This window comes from Perissodus microlepis, chromosome 14, assembly GCF_051167445.1.
Source record: "Perissodus microlepis isolate ML-2025 ecotype Zambia chromosome 14, ASM5116744v1, whole genome shotgun sequence".
Lineage (NCBI taxonomy): Eukaryota > Metazoa > Chordata > Actinopteri > Cichliformes > Cichlidae > Perissodus > Perissodus microlepis.
The window spans coordinates 37,554,196-37,571,501 of record NC_140474.1 but is presented as its reverse complement, the minus strand read 5'-3'; the positions used below and the strand labels follow the sequence as shown (position 1 = coordinate 37,571,501).

Sequence of the window (17,306 nt, the reverse complement as noted above, 5' to 3'; positions counted from 1 at the left end):
ATTATAGTTGTACTACTAGAAACCTCTGGGCTTGTTGTGAACAGGGAGGAAATGTCCCAGAGCTTTGACGAAAGCCTAAGAGCTAGATGAGGAGTTTCAGTGCCATCTGTTGGAGGATGGCTTGTTGTACTTTTCAGTAACTTCCTCTTGGTTTATGATAACACTGATTCAAATATCCAGTGCAAGGCAAACAAGTCTGTGATGTTTGAGATGCCTCTGTCTCTCTTAGTATGTGGCCACTTCCTGTATTGCTGAAAACACAGGAAATAGGATTGCACCTTGTGAGATATGTGTTAGAAACTTGCTTCATGCATCATTGTTGAAACATCTGTCCTGCTTCTCATTACAGTTACACAGTTGCAATTTAAATCTCAAAGACATAAATAATGTGAAAACTGTTACCACATGTTAAATTCTCATGAATTCCTCAGAGCGAAGTGGAAACAATGTCAGTGCTGCAGAGAAATTATGGCTGCAGTTTGAGTTGTCTCTGCCTCGTCACAGCTGGTCGAGAGCACTGATTTGTTGATACTCTGCAGTGTTTAGGAGACTGCAACCAGCCTGTCTCTTTAATTAAATTCTTATTAGACGATGGGCATGGAAAGAATGCAAGAAAAAGGGAGGGTGAGCGGAGAAGGAGGAAGGAGCACTGCCAGTTGCTGCCACCATGTGCTTCATTATTGCTCTCTTAGATAGATGGGCTAATTACTGCTGCAGCACCCGGCGGGCACTTGACGGGTCAAACACAGTCCTGAGTGCAGGGATGAACATGCACGACCACCACAGGAAACACTTTAGTTCCATGCAGTTTAACTTCTTATTTACAAAATATCAAATATCATTGATTAGTCTGTGCTGTGAGTATACACCAACATTAAAACCACCTCAGTGACATCGGGTACGTCTCCAAGCCCAAAGTCCTCACATGAAACCGTCGCAGTTTTCCTGGTTCGGAATCATGATGTTGGCAACAAATCCTTCAGTTGCTGTAGATCCCACCTGGATCCCGCCTCCATCCGTCCTGTTCCACTGTCGAAGTTTCTCATTGTTTTATTGTTGGCTTCCATTGGTGTCAGTTATGGTCGGTTTGTTATTGTCTTTGTAGTTCAATTTATTTAATACAAGAAAAGATATTGTAATGATATTTAAAATGCATGCAGGAACATTTACACAACACGTTTACAAAACACATAAGACTATCAAGAGAAACCAAAAGAACAAAAAAACTGAGATAAAACACAATAATGTTTAGAAAAAGCATAAACTCAGGGCATTATTACAGGCCTGAGCAGAGACACATCAGCCATGCTGCTCTCATTCTCATCTGTGCTTCTGTCATTCACCCTGAAATATTTAATGTGATTGATGTCCTGAGCGGTTGTTGTCTGTTCTCGAGTGTCAAACACAGAGAATGATGGTCCTGATCCTTTTCCTGATGGATAGATGGGGATACACTAACACGCAGGGCATTTGGACGAAGATATAAAAATTTCTTCCCAACTTCCAAACTCCAAAGTAAATTTTACCTGTCGTGCAAATGTGTTAGAGCGCTGGAGCAAATAAACGTTGTGTAAAAAGGCGTAAAAAAGTATTTTCAGTCTGCTTCACATTTTTTTTCACATTCAAATTTTCTAAATCTACTCCACTTCTAATCTCTGCTTCCTCGTTATCAGCCCTGTGATGAAGCTGCAGATGTTATCTAAAGAAACACTAAAAAGTGCCGCTGCTGTAGCAGCTGTGTGAGGTTGTATTAGCTGTCACATTGCTTGTGTCGCTGATAATGCTAACATGCTACATTTTAAATAATAGCTAATGCCTTTAGCTAAGCAGATAATTATTTTAACTTTCTAATGATTTTAATTAGAAAGTTACAATTTAAACTTTAGTGACACTCAGTGTCAGAACAATGCCCCAACACAGGACAACAATGTTGGCTCCCTAGTGGATGTTTCCAGAACTACAGATGGATCTCAGCATCTGTAGGCGGATTCAAGCAGGCCTCTCATCCTTATGTTTTATAATTTTTTTATTTTCATTGTGTATTTTATAAAATGTTCTAAGCAGATTGTTCCTGGAGGATTTCATTTCCAGCAGATACAACTGCCACATGCATGAAAAGATTCAAAGCGCTCTGGCTTAAACTCCGGAGTTACAAAAGCAGCGATCATATGGAGTCAGAGTGTGTCAAAGGCCTTTTCTGTCTTCTGATTGCAGGATCTGTTGGCAGGAACTTGGCCAACAAACCCAATGTGTATGTATCCAGCAGCGCTGGAGCCCAGTGGAGAGAGGTCAGTGCAAAGTTTGAGAACAACAAGAACAGTGGAGACGGCTAAACTGTGTGTCAAAGAAAATGTCAACATTCAGGCTTAGTCCTGTAGACAGGCTCGAGCTTTATTCAGCTTTCGTAGACGACTGATGTTCTCATGCCCACATGTCATGAAAGGACGTTACTGTTAATTCATTTAGTGTTCAAAGGACATCGATGATATTTTCAAAAGTAATTAGTGCTTCATTAGTCTCATACTCTACTGTCCTTAATTTTAGTAGCAGATTGATGGGGATTGTTATGACTTTGATTATTTAGAACTGGCACTAAAGTAGCTTTATTGCCGCCTGACATCAGACACATCACTATAATCAGGTTCCTTATGTGTCAGATGAATCTGACATGTGTCTCCCCCTCCAGGATCAACCTGGAATCTTTTGTTTGTTAGATGAACGTCGATATCACTTAAAGCTCTACCGTTTAGTCCACACAACCGCACTGATGTCTTTACACTAAATTTCTTCAACCCTGTGAAGCACATTATGTCTCACTGACACTGCTTGTGGTAATCTAGGCATTGGCAGGCCCTCATTTCTACACCTGGGGTGACCATGGCGGCATCCTGATGGCTATTGCACAAGGAGGCCCCACCACACAACTGAAGTAAGTCCAGATGGCTTTCCTAAACTTCCTCTAGCCGAGGAAATGAATCGGACAGGAGCTTCAAACCCAGAGAGGTTAACTTGTGACAGCTTTAAGAAATCTGGCAGGCGGAGCACATAAACGGCACCTACCGTGTGGTCGTGCCCATTAGCCAGCAGGAGCAGACTGTGTGAATGTGAAGCTGTCTGTTGGAGTTAAACAGCAAATAATCCTTCCACTAATAAACAGAACTAGATTAAAACACCTCTGTGCCAACACCTACCTTGCAGCCAACTTTAATTCATGAAAGTGATGTATTATAACAATATGTATCCAGTTGGCTTCATTTCCATAATTCATTTTATCTTTCCCTGATTACTCAGTAACCCGATTTTACCTTCATACATACAAATGTCACTATTACTGGGTTAAGCCCGACTTTTAATACACGTCGTGCTCCCACTTTAATTTGATATTAACTCATGTTTGTTTGTTTCATCTGATCGTCTTCTCTGTCTTGCTGTTGTTCCCTCGGTGAGTGAGTGGGCATGCAGCAGATGAGCTGATAACTTGGTAACCTTGGTGATCAAACATTACTCAGTTATGTTTAGTCGACAGTACGTGAGAGGCTGCTACCAAACACATTTAGAAGATACGGTCATTGATAATACCACACCCCTGTCAGGTTCAGCACCAATGAAGGCGAGACGTGGACCGACTTTCGGTTCTCAGAAAAGGAAGTGTACGTTTACCAGCTGCTGACAGAGCCCGGAGAGAAGAGCACCATCTTCACCATTTTTGGCTCGTATGCCGAGCAGAGACACAGCTGGCTCATCTTGCAGGTCAACACCTCTGACGTTCTGGGTAAGTCCACGATTGAGAATGGAGATCTTTAGTTCTTAGCAACAACAGCTAAATGCAGAAACAGTTATTTCTCAGTTTAGACTAAAGCCAATACTGTAGGGGTGATTTGTAGTCATCTGTAACTTTTGATTTTATACATGTAGTTCTTATATAAACTGAAAATAAGTAAGCAATTCATATAGTGCCTCCGTATAATCGTCCAAACAAGTGTCCAGCGATATTTCAGATGGCTGTAGAGTGATGATGCATGCTTGCAGGATGGTTCTCTGATTAATAACCTCATGTAGTAACTGTAGCTAAAACTAGCATAACTCAGCAGCTACATGAAATAATTTAGATGACAGAAATGAATTTCATTAATTAATCGATGAATACAATCATAAAACTGTTATAAGATCTGTAACATTTGCTTGTAGCACCTGAAGTTCATGTATGTAGCCAACATGCGCTTGGTTAGCATATAATGACAGTAGCTAGTGATAGCATAGCATCCAGAGTTTTTAGGGAGAATGAACTGTAACAAAATGTAATACACTGTAGCAATGTTGCACACAACTACTGTTCATGTACCAAAAATAAACTCACTTTACATTTTTGTTACAAAGATTGTACTTTAGCTAAAATAGCCAGAAGGCACATGCTAGCTGTTTGCTTTTGTTAACTAAGAGGACTACATTTCATTAATTCCAGAAGACCCTAGGGCTAGTAAGGAGTAATGGTTTACAGAGACACATGATTATTAACTTGGGAATAAATTAATGTATAATCACCAAATTCTAGTAGCAACTAACACTATTAAAAAGTTTCTATTATTTAAAAATGTGTTACTGTGTAAAATATAAATAAATAAAATTAAAGGTTAAATAAAATTCAAAGAAGGAAGACGTACAAAAACAAGCCAAGTCATTTCTAATCACCAAAATTCCAATTTAATAATAGGAGATAACTATAATGCTAATTTACTTCTAAAAGTAAATATGTAACTTGAAACGATGAAAGCTAGGAGAAAGGCAAAGGATAAATACTAAGCAACACACGCTAGCAGAAAGGTTTATCTAGAAATACTGACTTTATAAATATACCATCAAGAATATTTCAACTCATTTGTCAGATCCACATCATGTCTACTTTTCCTTGGATGTTTCTTTAGGCGTGCCTTGTTCTGAGAAGGACTACAAGCACTGGTCCCCATCTGACGAGCACGGTAATGAGTGTCTGCTGGGCAGAGAGATAACGTTCAAAAGGCGAGCGCCTCACGCTACGTGTTTTAACGGAGAGGATTTTGACCGGCCGGTCACCATCTCTAACTGCTCCTGCACACGCCAGGACTACGAGTGGTGAGGGGAACGCCTTTGCAAAGTCCACAAACTCTCCAGGCCTTTGATTTCAGAAGTCTTCATTTTTTAATCAGTTCTTTTTCTACTCCATATCTGAACATATCAGGTTTTTCATGATTGATTTCATAATGATATATCACCAGGACATGATGTTATGATGCAGAGGTTAAATTTCATTTGAAAGGATGCATTAACAAGAATAATGAAAAGAAAAGCAGGACTACCCCCCTGTGTATACGTGGGTTAAATATTGTGTTGTTGTTCTTTATTGGGACGTGCTGAAACTCACTATATTGTTTGTTTCCCCTCCTCTTCCTCCTTTCAGTGACTATGGCTTTAAGCTGAGTGAGGACTTGTCCCTTCAGGTGTGCGTGCCTGACCCTGAGTTCTTGGGCGACCTCTACGCTCCACCCGTTCCTTGTCCTGTTGGTACTACCTACCGCCGCAGCAAAGGGTAAACTGCTGTTATTAACGTGCAGGAATGCAGAGCCTGCCGTTCTTCTTCTGCAGTTTCTTAGCATAATGCCGTCGTCCACAGCAGTAATGGAGTAACGGATGCTAAAGAGGAATCTAAATCTACTAAACCATATATTTTTAATCAAACTGTGTTGGAAGAAAACTCCCATGCTATGAACACTGTAGTGATTCTGTCAGATATCCTCGTGTTGTTCCTGCATCAACGTGGTGACGTCTGTGATTTGTCATGTGTAATGTTGATCCTGGTCATTGTTATGATGTCATAGTTTTGCGACTTGGAAAAAAAACCTTCCGATGTCCACTCAAGAAAAAATCCCAAAAAGGAGGGGGTTAGGGTCGGGCTGGACGTTGGTGTTAGGGTCGGGGTCGTGGGAGTGTGGGCGACAATGTTTCCACATCACAAAACTATGACATCACTACAATGTGATTGGTCACTTGAAATTAGAACCTTGTTGATCCAGTAACGACACCAACGTAACTGAATGTGTCCTTCCTGGTTATTCTTCCTTTTTTTCACTGTTTTTGTTTGGACGCCACCGAGTTGCTGACAGATGAAAGCTCTTTTATTTCCCTCTTGCAGCTACAGGAAGGTACCAGGAGACAGCTGCAGCGGCGGAGATGTGGAGGCCCGGCTGGATGGAGAGATGCTGCCTTGTCCTGTCGGAGGTAATCTGCTTTCTCCAAACATTCAAAGATGCAGCTGAGCGTGCTGTGGAACAGTTCAAGGTGTCACGTTTCCAAACAAATGTTACCATCCAGTTTTACTGACTGGCACACAGACTTGGTAACCTGTGGGGGTTTTGTGGGACAAAGGTGAAATCCAAATAAACATCCTTTATTTTAAGCATTTCTGCTTCTCCTACATATAAATACATTAGAGACCCTAAAAGAACGTCGATGCACAGCACTGCACAAAAATCGTGATCAACCTCGACACAGTTGAGCTTCCATTTGTGCTGGCATTGCTTCACAACATAAAGAAATGAGGGGCGGCTCAAGATGTTTGGACCGTCATGTCCAACAGTTCAACTTGACTTTTAATGTTCTGCTAGCTGTGCGTTGTAGTTATTGAGTATGGGTCAGTAGTAGAGTCTCGATTATAGACCTGCTCTGAGAGGTAACAGCAGCTGGGCCGTTTCTAACTGGATGTATGACAACATGACGGCCGTGTTGAATGAATCAAAGAGATCATGTTTTCAAATTAATGAAGGAATTTACTCGACATGAAGCAGCCAATCGGTTTGTGTCAGTCGTTCAAGTTCTTTGCAGTGCAGCTCGGTGTCAGTGCACGTTTGTAGTCCCAGTGTTTGTCTTCAGGCTGTCTCCTGTGGTTTTGCAGAGAGTAATGAGTTCATCCTGTACGCTGTGAGGAACTCCATCCATCGCTACGACCTGGCCACGGGCACTGACCAGGCTCTGCCTCTGGCTGGCCTCAGGGAGGCTGTGGCTCTGGACTTTGATTATGACCGCAACTGCCTGTACTGGGCCGACATCTCCCTGGACACCATACAGGTCAGTGGCTCCTCTAGAAGATGCAGTCGGTGTGTGCTCTCTCACAGCAGAAGGACAGCATGGTGCTAACTGTGGGGCTGAGACGTAGAGGGAGCTTAACGATTCAGCTGTTACTGACCTGCGTTCGTCTTTTGGTCCTGCAGCGCCTGTGTCTGAATGGCAGCACAGGTCAGGAGGTTGTCGTGAGGAAAGACCTGCAGAATGTGGAGGCTCTGACCTTTGACCCCATCAGTAGACTGCTATACTGGGTGGATGCTGGAGCGCAGAAGATTGAGGTATAGAAAACATTGTCAGTGTTTGTCACTCAGGATATCAGACACATCAGAGTCGCGAGGTTATCAAACTAAAACAGTTGCTTGTTCTTTCCCAGTTCTCCTCTTTGGTCGTCAGATTATATTCATATAATCACAATAATCTGTCTTCTTGACACAGCTTCATTACCGTTGACTTTTCCCCGTTTATTTTTGAAGGTTTCAAACCCTGATGGGGATCTGCGGCACACCCTGCTCAACTCTTCCATCCTCGAACACCCGCGAGCTTTGGTTCTGCTGCCCGGAGAGAGGTGAAGAGTTTAAAGGAACCGAGTTTTATGCAGCGTGTGATTAAAAGAGTGAATCTGAAACGAGCAGCTTCAGGCTGATTTGAAAAGCTGACATTTCCAGTCAAGAACAAGAAATTATAATAAATATATTGTTTGCTGATATTGCCTGTTTCAGGCAATCATGCAAAGCTCCAGCAAACACAAACCTGCAGAGCAGGAGCATAAAATACACATCGTTCACCAGTGGTTCTATTTTCTTAAACCTGATCTTAAGGTAAAAACACAACAATGCTCTGATCACCCTTTAAAAAGGATGACCAGACAAACTGACCACAAGCTCATCTCTGAAAACAGATCTGGCTTCACTTCTGCAAACATAGTTCTGCTTTTCCTGAGTAGCAGACATCGGGATTCCTGTGGTCTGCTGCTGACCTCGTTTTCCACTTTCTCAGAAAATGAATGTATGGTTGACTCACTGCACTCACTTCCTCTCTTCTCTGTGTACATTGTCACTCTCTTAGAGTTTAAGCTTGTATTAAATATTTGACCTGGCGCCCAATCACAGTCAAAGAGTGGCCAATGGGCGCATTCGGTGCAAATTCCTAATCTTGTATCCTCTCCATGTCCAGTCTGATGTTCTGGACTGACTGGGGAGACCAAGCGCCTGGCATTTACCGAAGCTACATGGATGGAACCAACGTGTCCCGCATCGTGTCCGAGGGTGTCCGATGGCCCAACGGCATCACGGCCGACGACCACTGGCTGTACTGGACCGAAGCCTACAGCGACCGCATCGAGAGGGCCGACTTCATCGGAGGGCAGAGGCGCGTCCTCATGGAGGGGCTGCCCCACCCGTACGCCATAGCTGTGTTCAAGGTAACAACATGTTTATGAGTGTGTGTGTGTTTCAGTCTCGATGGATTGGGTGGATTGTTCACAGTTTTGCGCTGTATGCTGTGTTCAGAATGACCTGTACTGGGATGACTGGTCTAAAATGGGAATCTTCAAAGCTCCAAAGGCTGGTTCCCAAAACAACGAGCTGATTGTTGGCAGGCTAACTGGAGTCATGGACCTGAAGATCTTCTATAAGGGGAAGAACAGAGGTGAGGACCAGGCAGGGAGGTGATGATGCTGTCAGTCTTCTTCAGGTTTACATGAAATAAACTGCGTTCTTGCTCTCGTCAGGCCATAACGCTTGTGCCGACCAGCCGTGCAGCCTGCTGTGTCTGCCTCAGCCCGGCCACAGGCACACCTGCGTTTGCCCAGACGGCGCCCCGACTCTAACGACGCCCAGTGGAGAGCTGCAGTGTCAGTGTCCCCAAGGCTACCAGCTCCACAACAACACCTGCATCAAGACGGGTGAGAATAAGCACGTACTGCTTCTGAAAGACGCCGTGTCGTAAGATGTACGGACACGAAGCCTCCAACAATTAACAGTTTGCATGTTTGCATATTTCTTCGACTCCAGAGCACAGCTGTCTGCCAAACCAGTATCGCTGCTCCAATGGCCGCTGCATCAGCAGCATTTGGAAGTGTGACAGCGACAATGACTGTGGGGACATGAGTGATGAACAAGAGTGTCGTAAGTACTCAGCAGCGTTGCTGCCTTCATGACAGAAACAATCAACTGTTGCTATAGAAACAAAGCTCTTTTTTCCTGGCGTCCTTCTCCAGCCACTACGACTTGTGACCCGTCCAACCAGTTTCGCTGCGTGGCCTCAGGTTCCTGCATCCCTCTGGCCTTTAAATGTGACCATGAGGATGACTGTGGAGACAACAGTGATGAGGAGAACTGTGGTACGCATTAATAAAACTCTGTGTGATTGTATGGTTAAATGTGACTTTTATTAAAGCACTTTCATTGGTTAGTAAGACTAGAAAGTTAATTAGGTTAGGGTCTAAAATGGTCATTACACAAATATTTTAGTTTAGATCAGCAACATTGTTTAACACTTTGATGTATTTCTCAGATTCTCATCAGTGTGGGCCCGATGAGTTCACGTGTGCACGTGGTGTTTGCATCCGCAAGAGTTGGCGCTGCGATGGAGACAATGACTGCAGAGACTGGTCAGATGAAACAAACTGCACTGGTGAGGAAGACTCAGCATCATACATGATGTCCCACAAAGTTAAATCAGAGAAGGTGTGAGCTGTAAGCGCTAAACAATTACAGTAAACTTCACAGTCATAAAATAAAACTACAAAGCTACAGCCTTTAACAGTGCAGTTAGTGGGTTTTTTTTAAAGTCATAAAAACAGAGCTAATTACACAGCCGCTAACCGCTAACCACACGGTTAAAGTCACAGAATGACGGCTAACACACAACGACTCAGCTGCAGTCACTGAAATGTACAGCATAATAGTCATAGTGTTATTTTGGATATTCAGTTTGTTATTCCTCATAATTCACTGAGGTAGCAGCTGAATCAGTTCCTGATGAGGACAAAAGGCTAAACAGTTAGCTAAAGCTAACTAGCTTAGCAGGTTCTCACTGGCTGCTTTAGTGAGTTTTGGGGTTTGCTAGTTACTTTTAAATTACAGACAGCCAGTAAATTGTAAGTTATTGTAATACTCTCCAGTTCATAATAGTTTTGTTGTCGTACCCACACAATTAGAGAACGGTTATTATTGTTTTGAGGCTAGCTTGTATATGCTTGACGCTCACTTTATTAGCTACGCCTTGCTAGTCCCAGCTTGGAGCCCTGTTCAAAAACATCCCTCTGAGATTTTGGTCCATTTTGATATGACAGCATCACACGCTCGCTACAGATTTGTTGGCTGCACACTTTTCTTTTCTTTTTTTATCAGAGGTGCTCTGTCGGGTTGCTGAGTTGGCATTAAGCCCCCCCCCCACCACAACATTAGACCACCAGCAGCCTGAACTGTGGATATTAGGCAGGGTGGATCCATGCTTTCATGTTGTTTCTGCCAAATTCTGACCCTCATTAGACCAGAGAATATTTTTGAATTTTTCATTTATTCTCCTCCTGCCAACCTTCTGCATGATTCAACATGTTATGTTAGTGTTCAGAGATGCTCTTCTGCATATTTTGGTTGTACTGACTGGTTATTTGAGTTACTGTTTCCTTCCTGTTAGCTGTTACCCTGTGACCTTTAGCATCAACAGCGCGTTTTCACACAGTGAAAATGCTGCCGACTGGATATTTTCCCTTGTTTTTTACTATTTTCACTGTTCTCTGTAAACCATAGACATAGTATTGTGGTCAAATCCCAGCAGATCAGCAGTTTCAGAAACACTCAGACCAACCAGCCATGCCAGCTGCAGAGTCACTTGAATCACGTTTCTTCCCCATTCTGATGTTTGGTTTCAACTTTAGCTAAAAATAGACATTTACAAAGTGCTGGGTGAAAATATATTTACTATATAGCTTATTCACCCATATAAATACATATATTAACATGTGCCAAACATTGACATACATAAATGCATAATCAGTAGTGCCAGTAACAAAGTGTGTGTAGCTGTGAAAACTTCACATTAACAACGTTTAAATCTGTCATACATTTATAAGCTTCTCCACTCATTTAAACTCTGTGTGTCCTCAGTGGGCCACCATACCTGTGAGCCCAGCAGTTTCCAGTGTAACACAGGTCACTGTATACCTCAGCGCTGGAAGTGTGACGGCGATGATGACTGTCAGGATGACTCGGATGAAGATCCCCAACACTGTGGTAAGCTCACACAAGAGCCTGATGTTTCACCCCTGCAAAGCAAGTAGAGATTTCCTGTTAGCAGTAATACTTTATTGATATTTGTTATTAGAGGGAACTCAGTGTAAAGGCTTCCTGTGCTCCAATCACACCTGCCTGCCAGCCTCCGCGCACTGCAATGGCATCAAGGAGTGTCCAGACGGCGCCGATGAGAACAACTGTGGTGAGTGATCCCGTTGGTTTAGGAGACAGTTTAGCGGTCAGACCCTCACATGCAATCGTAACTATGAGAGAGAATATAATCATCTGACTGCTCTGCTGATCCCATCTCATGTCTGATTTGTTGTGAAAGTCATTGTGTTTTCTTCGCTTGTGTCACCCGCAGATCCCCTGTGCACTCGCTACATGGAGTTTGTATGTCAGAACCGAGCCCAGTGCCTGTTTCAGTCTCTGGTGTGTGATGGGATCAAACACTGTGAAGATGGCTCTGATGAGGACGCCGAGTATGCACAATGTGGTGAGCGCCAAGCATCTCCACTGTGACACTTAGCATGTTTGCAGCAGCCCTCCTGTGACCACCCGTCACCCTGTAACTCCTGACCAGGCCACTTTATAAAGCAGAGGTGTCGTATGATCATCGTCCCAAACAAGGGGAAAGGAGGAGGCTGAGTTTGTTTTCCACTCACCCGTGCACCTGAACAGTGGATCGTTAGATTTGTGCTTTGTGTTTGGATCTGTTTATCCCTCCAATTAGGTTTTGCATCAGGCTCTGTAATCATTGCTTTGATTACTGTCGCACTCCCAACTTTTCCAGGTATTTCCTTGTTTCTGACGTGTCATTATTATGATGACATAGAAGGCTGGCTTTTTGTAACCAAATACAATAAATGCAGATGAATAGTACAGATGGGTTACATGGATCCAAAGAAAATAAGAGCTTGTGCTGGACTGGGTGGAAAGTAGATTCCTTGTGTGTTTTCTTTCAGCCGCACCGTCTGAATTCAGCAAAGTGTGTGACATCTATACCTTCCAATGTGCCAACGGAGTGTGTGTGAGTCTGGAGTGGAAGTGCGACGGCATGGATGACTGTGGGGATTATTCCGACGAAGCCAACTGTGGTGAGGATGAAAAGCTTATGGAGAAATGCCCAGACCCCCCCCCACACACAATGTTTACTATCGAATCATGTGGAACAAATGCACTGATTGCACACACTGAATATATAAGTTATATTTGTACTAGGCATGCACCGATACCGATACTGGTATCGGGTATCGGGGCCGATACTGTAAAATGTGTGTGTACTCATACTCGTAAAAGTTAACTGATACCATGAACCGATACCAATGAAGTTGGTATCGGTTCTGACACCCTCTGACAACTTTCATTAGTCAGAGGGTGGCTGGTCATTTCTGTTGTAATTTTTTAGATTGGCCACTAGGGGGACATGTCGTGCTAAGGCACAGGGTTAGGCGAGTGAGACTGGCGGCTCCAGATAAAAAAGAGAAACTGGAGGCTGCTGTAGCTAGGCTAAACAAAATGTCAGCAGTGTGGACCAGAACAGCCAACTTTAACTCAGGTTTTGGAAAAGCAACGAAAAATGTCAAGAGAAAATCCACAGGCAGTTAAAATAACAGAGGCTCTGACTCATTTTATTGCTCTGGATGACCAGCCACTGTCGGTCGTGGAAAACATAGGATCGCACCGTCTTCTCAGCATACTCGAGCCGCGATATGAAATTCCCAGCCGCCCATACATCAGGGAGATAATGGTGCTAAAACTTTCTGAAGCGGTAAAGACAAGCAGTGTGTGCGCGATGTCAGTCCTCGGTTTAACGGCACGGTGGACTGATGAGGGGTTTGTTCGTCAATGCCAAATACTTTCGTTATTTTGTTTGTTTGTTTACAATATGGACACTCTGCAATAATTTAACAGTTTATTTTATTCTCAAACCTAATTTGTATTTATTTTATTCCAAACAGAAGTGTTTATTTATTATTCTGAAAGCTGGAGACAGTGCCCAATAGTTCAGTGATATTTTGTTGAATTACAATGTGCACACCCCGCAATAATTTAACAGAAGTGCTTATTTTTTATGTGAAATTTTATTTTTGTGGTCATTTTTATTAAGATTTTATTTTTTATCAGCAGAGAATAAATTTTATGTGTGTGTGTGGTTAAAAGTATCGGTTTTTGTACTCTGTATCGGCAAGTAGTCAGATGCAAGTATCGGTATCGTATTGGTTTGAAAAAATTGGTATCGTTGCATCCCTAATTTGTACTCCTGCAAACTTTTCGTTTCCCCACAAGGACCAAGTACATTTATGATTACTCAGCAAAATCTGAGGCTGACTGTTTCTCTGCTCGTTGCAGCTGCTCCGACCGAGGTCCCAGGCTGCTCCAAGTATTTCCAGTATGAGTGCAAAAATGGGCGTTGTATCCCCACGTGGTGGAAGTGTGACCTGGAGAATGACTGTGGGGACTGGTCTGATGAATACATATGTTCAGGTACGACATCGTTAGTTCTGGCAGTCGAGCTCCATCAGAAACCTCAGAGTTCGAGCAGCTCACCACCCCGATTTAACAAAACTAGATGGCAGCAGTGAACATAAACATGAGTAAAATGTGTAATGTGTATAAGGATCTTTATCTGTTGCCACTGCTCTTTGCTGTGGGGGCTGTTCCTGCCAGTCTCCTGCCTTTAGGTTTCCCATGTATGTTTTTGGGAGGCTGAGGAGGTCCAAGAGAAGAGCCACACTACCATCCTGTCTGATTATTAGCATGAACACCTATTTTATGTTGTTTTCTAGTATTTGGTTTCTATCTGAGTGAATCGGGGTTTCAAATTTGCTTCTTGAATGAACCAGTTTATGCGTCTTATCACTGCAGGTGGTTCAGATCCTCACACTGTGGCCCCCGGCCCCTCCACGTGTGCGCCCAACCGCTTCCACTGTGGCTCAGGGGCTTGCATCAGCAACACCTGGGTGTGCGACGGCTATGCTGACTGCCCTGACGGCAGCGACGAGTTTGGATGTCCGACAGGTACTGATTCTCGCTGCTGATTGGCTCAAGTTTTCTTGCAGAAGACATAATAGTTTATATTTTACAGCTTTTGGCCAAACTGAATGAACATCTTCCTGAAATAGTCCACATAACTTCACCCCATCCCATCCACACATCCACGAACTGAAAATACACAAAACTGTCTGAAGCCTGGACTTTTTGCTTATTTGAGTTATTGTAACCTCAATAATGAGCATCCACGGTTAGAGATGTGTGTCCACACTTTATATAACAGGAAATAATGCTGAGTAACATTGTTTGCTTCTCATTTTCCTGACAGCAGTTAATGGCTCTGTGACTCCTGCCTTGGTACCCACTGAGAACCCTCATTCCCCCGATCGCTGCAGCCGGAGTCAGTTCCAGTGTCAGCGCCCCGCCCGCTGCATCCCCGACTGGCAGCGCTGTGATGGACACGCCCACTGTCAGGATGGCTCTGATGAAGCACACTGCCGTGAGTATCTGTACGATGCATTTGCAAGATACTGTCTCACAAACACACAGAACTCGGACCACGGAGGAACAATCATATAACAGACGGCGTTTTAAATGAAGACAATCGGAAAGATTTTTAGCAGGATTACGCCGAGTTTTCACCCAAAGCCTCGCTCACGAGTTCAAGCCTGTCAGACGCTCTGTTGGGCTTTTCCGTGGCTGTAGAGTAATCCTCTCTGTGGAGTACAGAAGTTTCGTTTCAATACTTCCTCCTGCAAATGCACCGTGGGACAATCTGCGTGTTGAGCTGAACCATATTTGATCATTTCACAGGTCTGACATAAAACAGGAAGTTGGAACTAAAGTTTTGTGTAATGGCACTTTTAAGCTCTGCTGTGATAATAATCTCAGGTGTTCATATTTCATGTCTGGGCTTCAAGTGCACTGAACTGAAAGCAGAAAGCTTCCAGAACAGAACACGTGTCCTTTGTCTACACATTTATATGTGAGATGTGCTTATAAGGATTTAAATGGATACATTTTGAATGGAAAAATTGATAAATCTGAATTTTCAGCCTGAACATTTCATTAACATCCAAATCCAACAAAACAAAAATGTGATGAGAAACAACTAAACCAAGAAAACAACTTTGAAATAGTCCTCATGTGGCCGAGGCCGTCATTCTTCTTTCTGCCACGATTTTAAGATTCGAGTGTCATCGCATGAGCGTCATGCTTCCATGCAGGCTGTGCAGTGAGCAAGCATTTCATCTAAAGCCTCTGTGTGTCTGCAGCCACCCACGGTCCTCTGTCCTGTGTTAATGGGACTCGCTGTTCTGATGGTGAAGCCTGCGTGCTGGACAGTGAGAAGTGCGATGGCTTCCTGGACTGCTCCGACCACAGTGATGAAGATGGCTGCACCGGTAGGTCCACTCTAACCTCATTCTTAGTTTGCTTTATTTAAAATGACAGAAACTGTCTGCCTGCTTGTCCAGTGCAATGCTGCCAGCTGCTGCCGGTTGTCGACTATTGCAGCTTATGTTAATGTCGAAATATTCAGACATCAGAATCTACTTTGCCTCTCTCTCTGGCAGCGGACACCTTGGCCTATAAAGTCCAGAACCTCCAGTGGACACCAGATTTCTTGGGTGGCATCACTCTGACCTGGACCCGGCCTAAAAACCTTCCCCAGGACTCTTGCTCCTTCCTCATCTACTACAGGTAAGAAGCTGCTCAGTAATCCCGGAGTCACGCTGCTGTCAGCCAGCTGTGTTACACACCACTATAGCTGGTAACAGGGTTTGTATTAAAGAGCCAGTGTGACCTGTGAACTCGTGTTTGTGTTAAGGCCTGTGGGCACATTGCCGTGGACCCCTATGGATACCCACAGCAACAAGACCAGCTACAAACTGACCGTGCTGAAGCCCGACACCACGTACCAGGTGAAGGTGCTCACTCAGTGTCTCAGCAAACTGCACAAGACCAATGAGGCGATCACAGTCAGGACACCAGAGGGATGTGAGTATCACGTGATCACCGTACACCAGGTTCCAACAGCAGCTCTGACTTCTGCTCATTTTAACTTAAATCTGGATGTGTTTGCGCTCTCTGGTGCACTCCTGGTCTCTCAGATGCAATGCTAGCAAAAGTCATACATAAGCATGCAATTCTGCATAACGCAGAACCTGCATAAAGCCTTGTGCTAGGAACCCAGCACCTCCTTTCCTTCACAGCAGTGCTCACCCAGGAGAGGGAGACTTTGGTCAGCTCTGTGTCGAAGTTTGAATTTGAAGTTGTGGTTAAACCTGTGGAGTGCTGTTGCCTCCAGATGCTTCTGTCCCTCACCCTCTGCTTTTGGTGCTGTTTGCCTGCTCGTGTTAGCGCTCCATCACCGTCCCCATAACTATGGTGCAGATCTCTTGCTGCCCCCATATGTCCAGCCTGTGGTGGAGACTGTGGTCCAGCGGTTGCCCCTCAGAGACGGGCTAGACTGTCTGGGCTAAACTCCCATTTACAAACTTTCTTAAATATGTGTGATGTTCAGTAATATGAATATTGATGTTGATGGAGTTCATCCAGTGTGTGTGTGTGTGTGTGTGTGTGTGTGTGTGTGGTTTAGTGCCTGACCCTCCCAGGAATCTGCAGCTGTCCTGTGATAATAATGGTGTGGATGGGACAGTGGTGGTCTCCTGGAGTCCCCCCGACAAGAGCAACGGCCTCATCAGGGAGTACATTGTAAGTCACTTTCTAAGCAACTGTGGTTTTTACACAGTATGATGATGATGATGATGATGAGGATGGTTTCAACAGCCCGGCAGGTAAAGCACAAACACGGAGAGTTCAAAATACGAGTCTAGAAATCAAAACAGACCCGAGCGGCCGCAGGCCTCACCCGGCCTCGTCAGTTTGTCTCGTCTCAGGCAGCAAACACACTCTGATAAACTCGTCATCAGACAGTTCAAGGTGTGCATGTGAACGCAGGTTCACTATAAACACTCT

The 17,306-nt window shown here is 44.0% G+C and overlaps 1 protein-coding gene across 2 annotated transcripts in view; it reads left to right on the top strand.

Annotated features, from left to right (window-relative positions):
- The window catches only part of sorl1 (sortilin-related receptor, L(DLR class) A repeats containing), an 86,327-nt gene that overhangs the window by 54,561 nt on the left and 14,460 nt on the right, over window positions 1–17,306 (top strand). The window contains exons 11-36 of one of the 2 annotated variants that reach the window (XM_084951158.1): window positions 2,215–2,288; window positions 2,841–2,929; window positions 3,594–3,772; window positions 4,923–5,109; window positions 5,435–5,563; window positions 6,167–6,252; window positions 6,926–7,098; window positions 7,242–7,373; window positions 7,569–7,660; window positions 8,269–8,515; window positions 8,604–8,742; window positions 8,825–8,998; window positions 9,108–9,221; window positions 9,314–9,436; window positions 9,610–9,729; window positions 11,208–11,333; window positions 11,425–11,535; window positions 11,698–11,829; window positions 12,299–12,430; window positions 13,686–13,820; window positions 14,202–14,354; window positions 14,659–14,826; window positions 15,602–15,730; window positions 15,902–16,028; window positions 16,156–16,325; window positions 16,927–17,042. In XM_084951158.1, coding sequence (XP_084807284.1) covers window positions 2,215–2,288; window positions 2,841–2,929; window positions 3,594–3,772; window positions 4,923–5,109; window positions 5,435–5,563; window positions 6,167–6,252; window positions 6,926–7,098; window positions 7,242–7,373; window positions 7,569–7,660; window positions 8,269–8,515; window positions 8,604–8,742; window positions 8,825–8,998; window positions 9,108–9,221; window positions 9,314–9,436; window positions 9,610–9,729; window positions 11,208–11,333; window positions 11,425–11,535; window positions 11,698–11,829; window positions 12,299–12,430; window positions 13,686–13,820; window positions 14,202–14,354; window positions 14,659–14,826; window positions 15,602–15,730; window positions 15,902–16,028; window positions 16,156–16,325; window positions 16,927–17,042 — 3,557 coding nt within the window. Of the gene's footprint in view, window positions 1–2,214; window positions 2,289–2,840; window positions 2,930–3,593; window positions 3,773–4,922; window positions 5,110–5,434; window positions 5,564–6,166; window positions 6,253–6,925; window positions 7,099–7,241; window positions 7,374–7,568; window positions 7,661–8,268; window positions 8,516–8,603; window positions 8,743–8,824; window positions 8,999–9,107; window positions 9,222–9,313; window positions 9,437–9,609; window positions 9,730–11,207; window positions 11,334–11,424; window positions 11,536–11,697; window positions 11,830–12,298; window positions 12,431–13,685; window positions 13,821–14,201; window positions 14,355–14,655; window positions 14,827–15,601; window positions 15,731–15,901; window positions 16,029–16,155; window positions 16,326–16,926; window positions 17,043–17,306 lie in introns of both variants that reach the window. The other variant, XM_084951156.1, reaches the window with a different exon arrangement.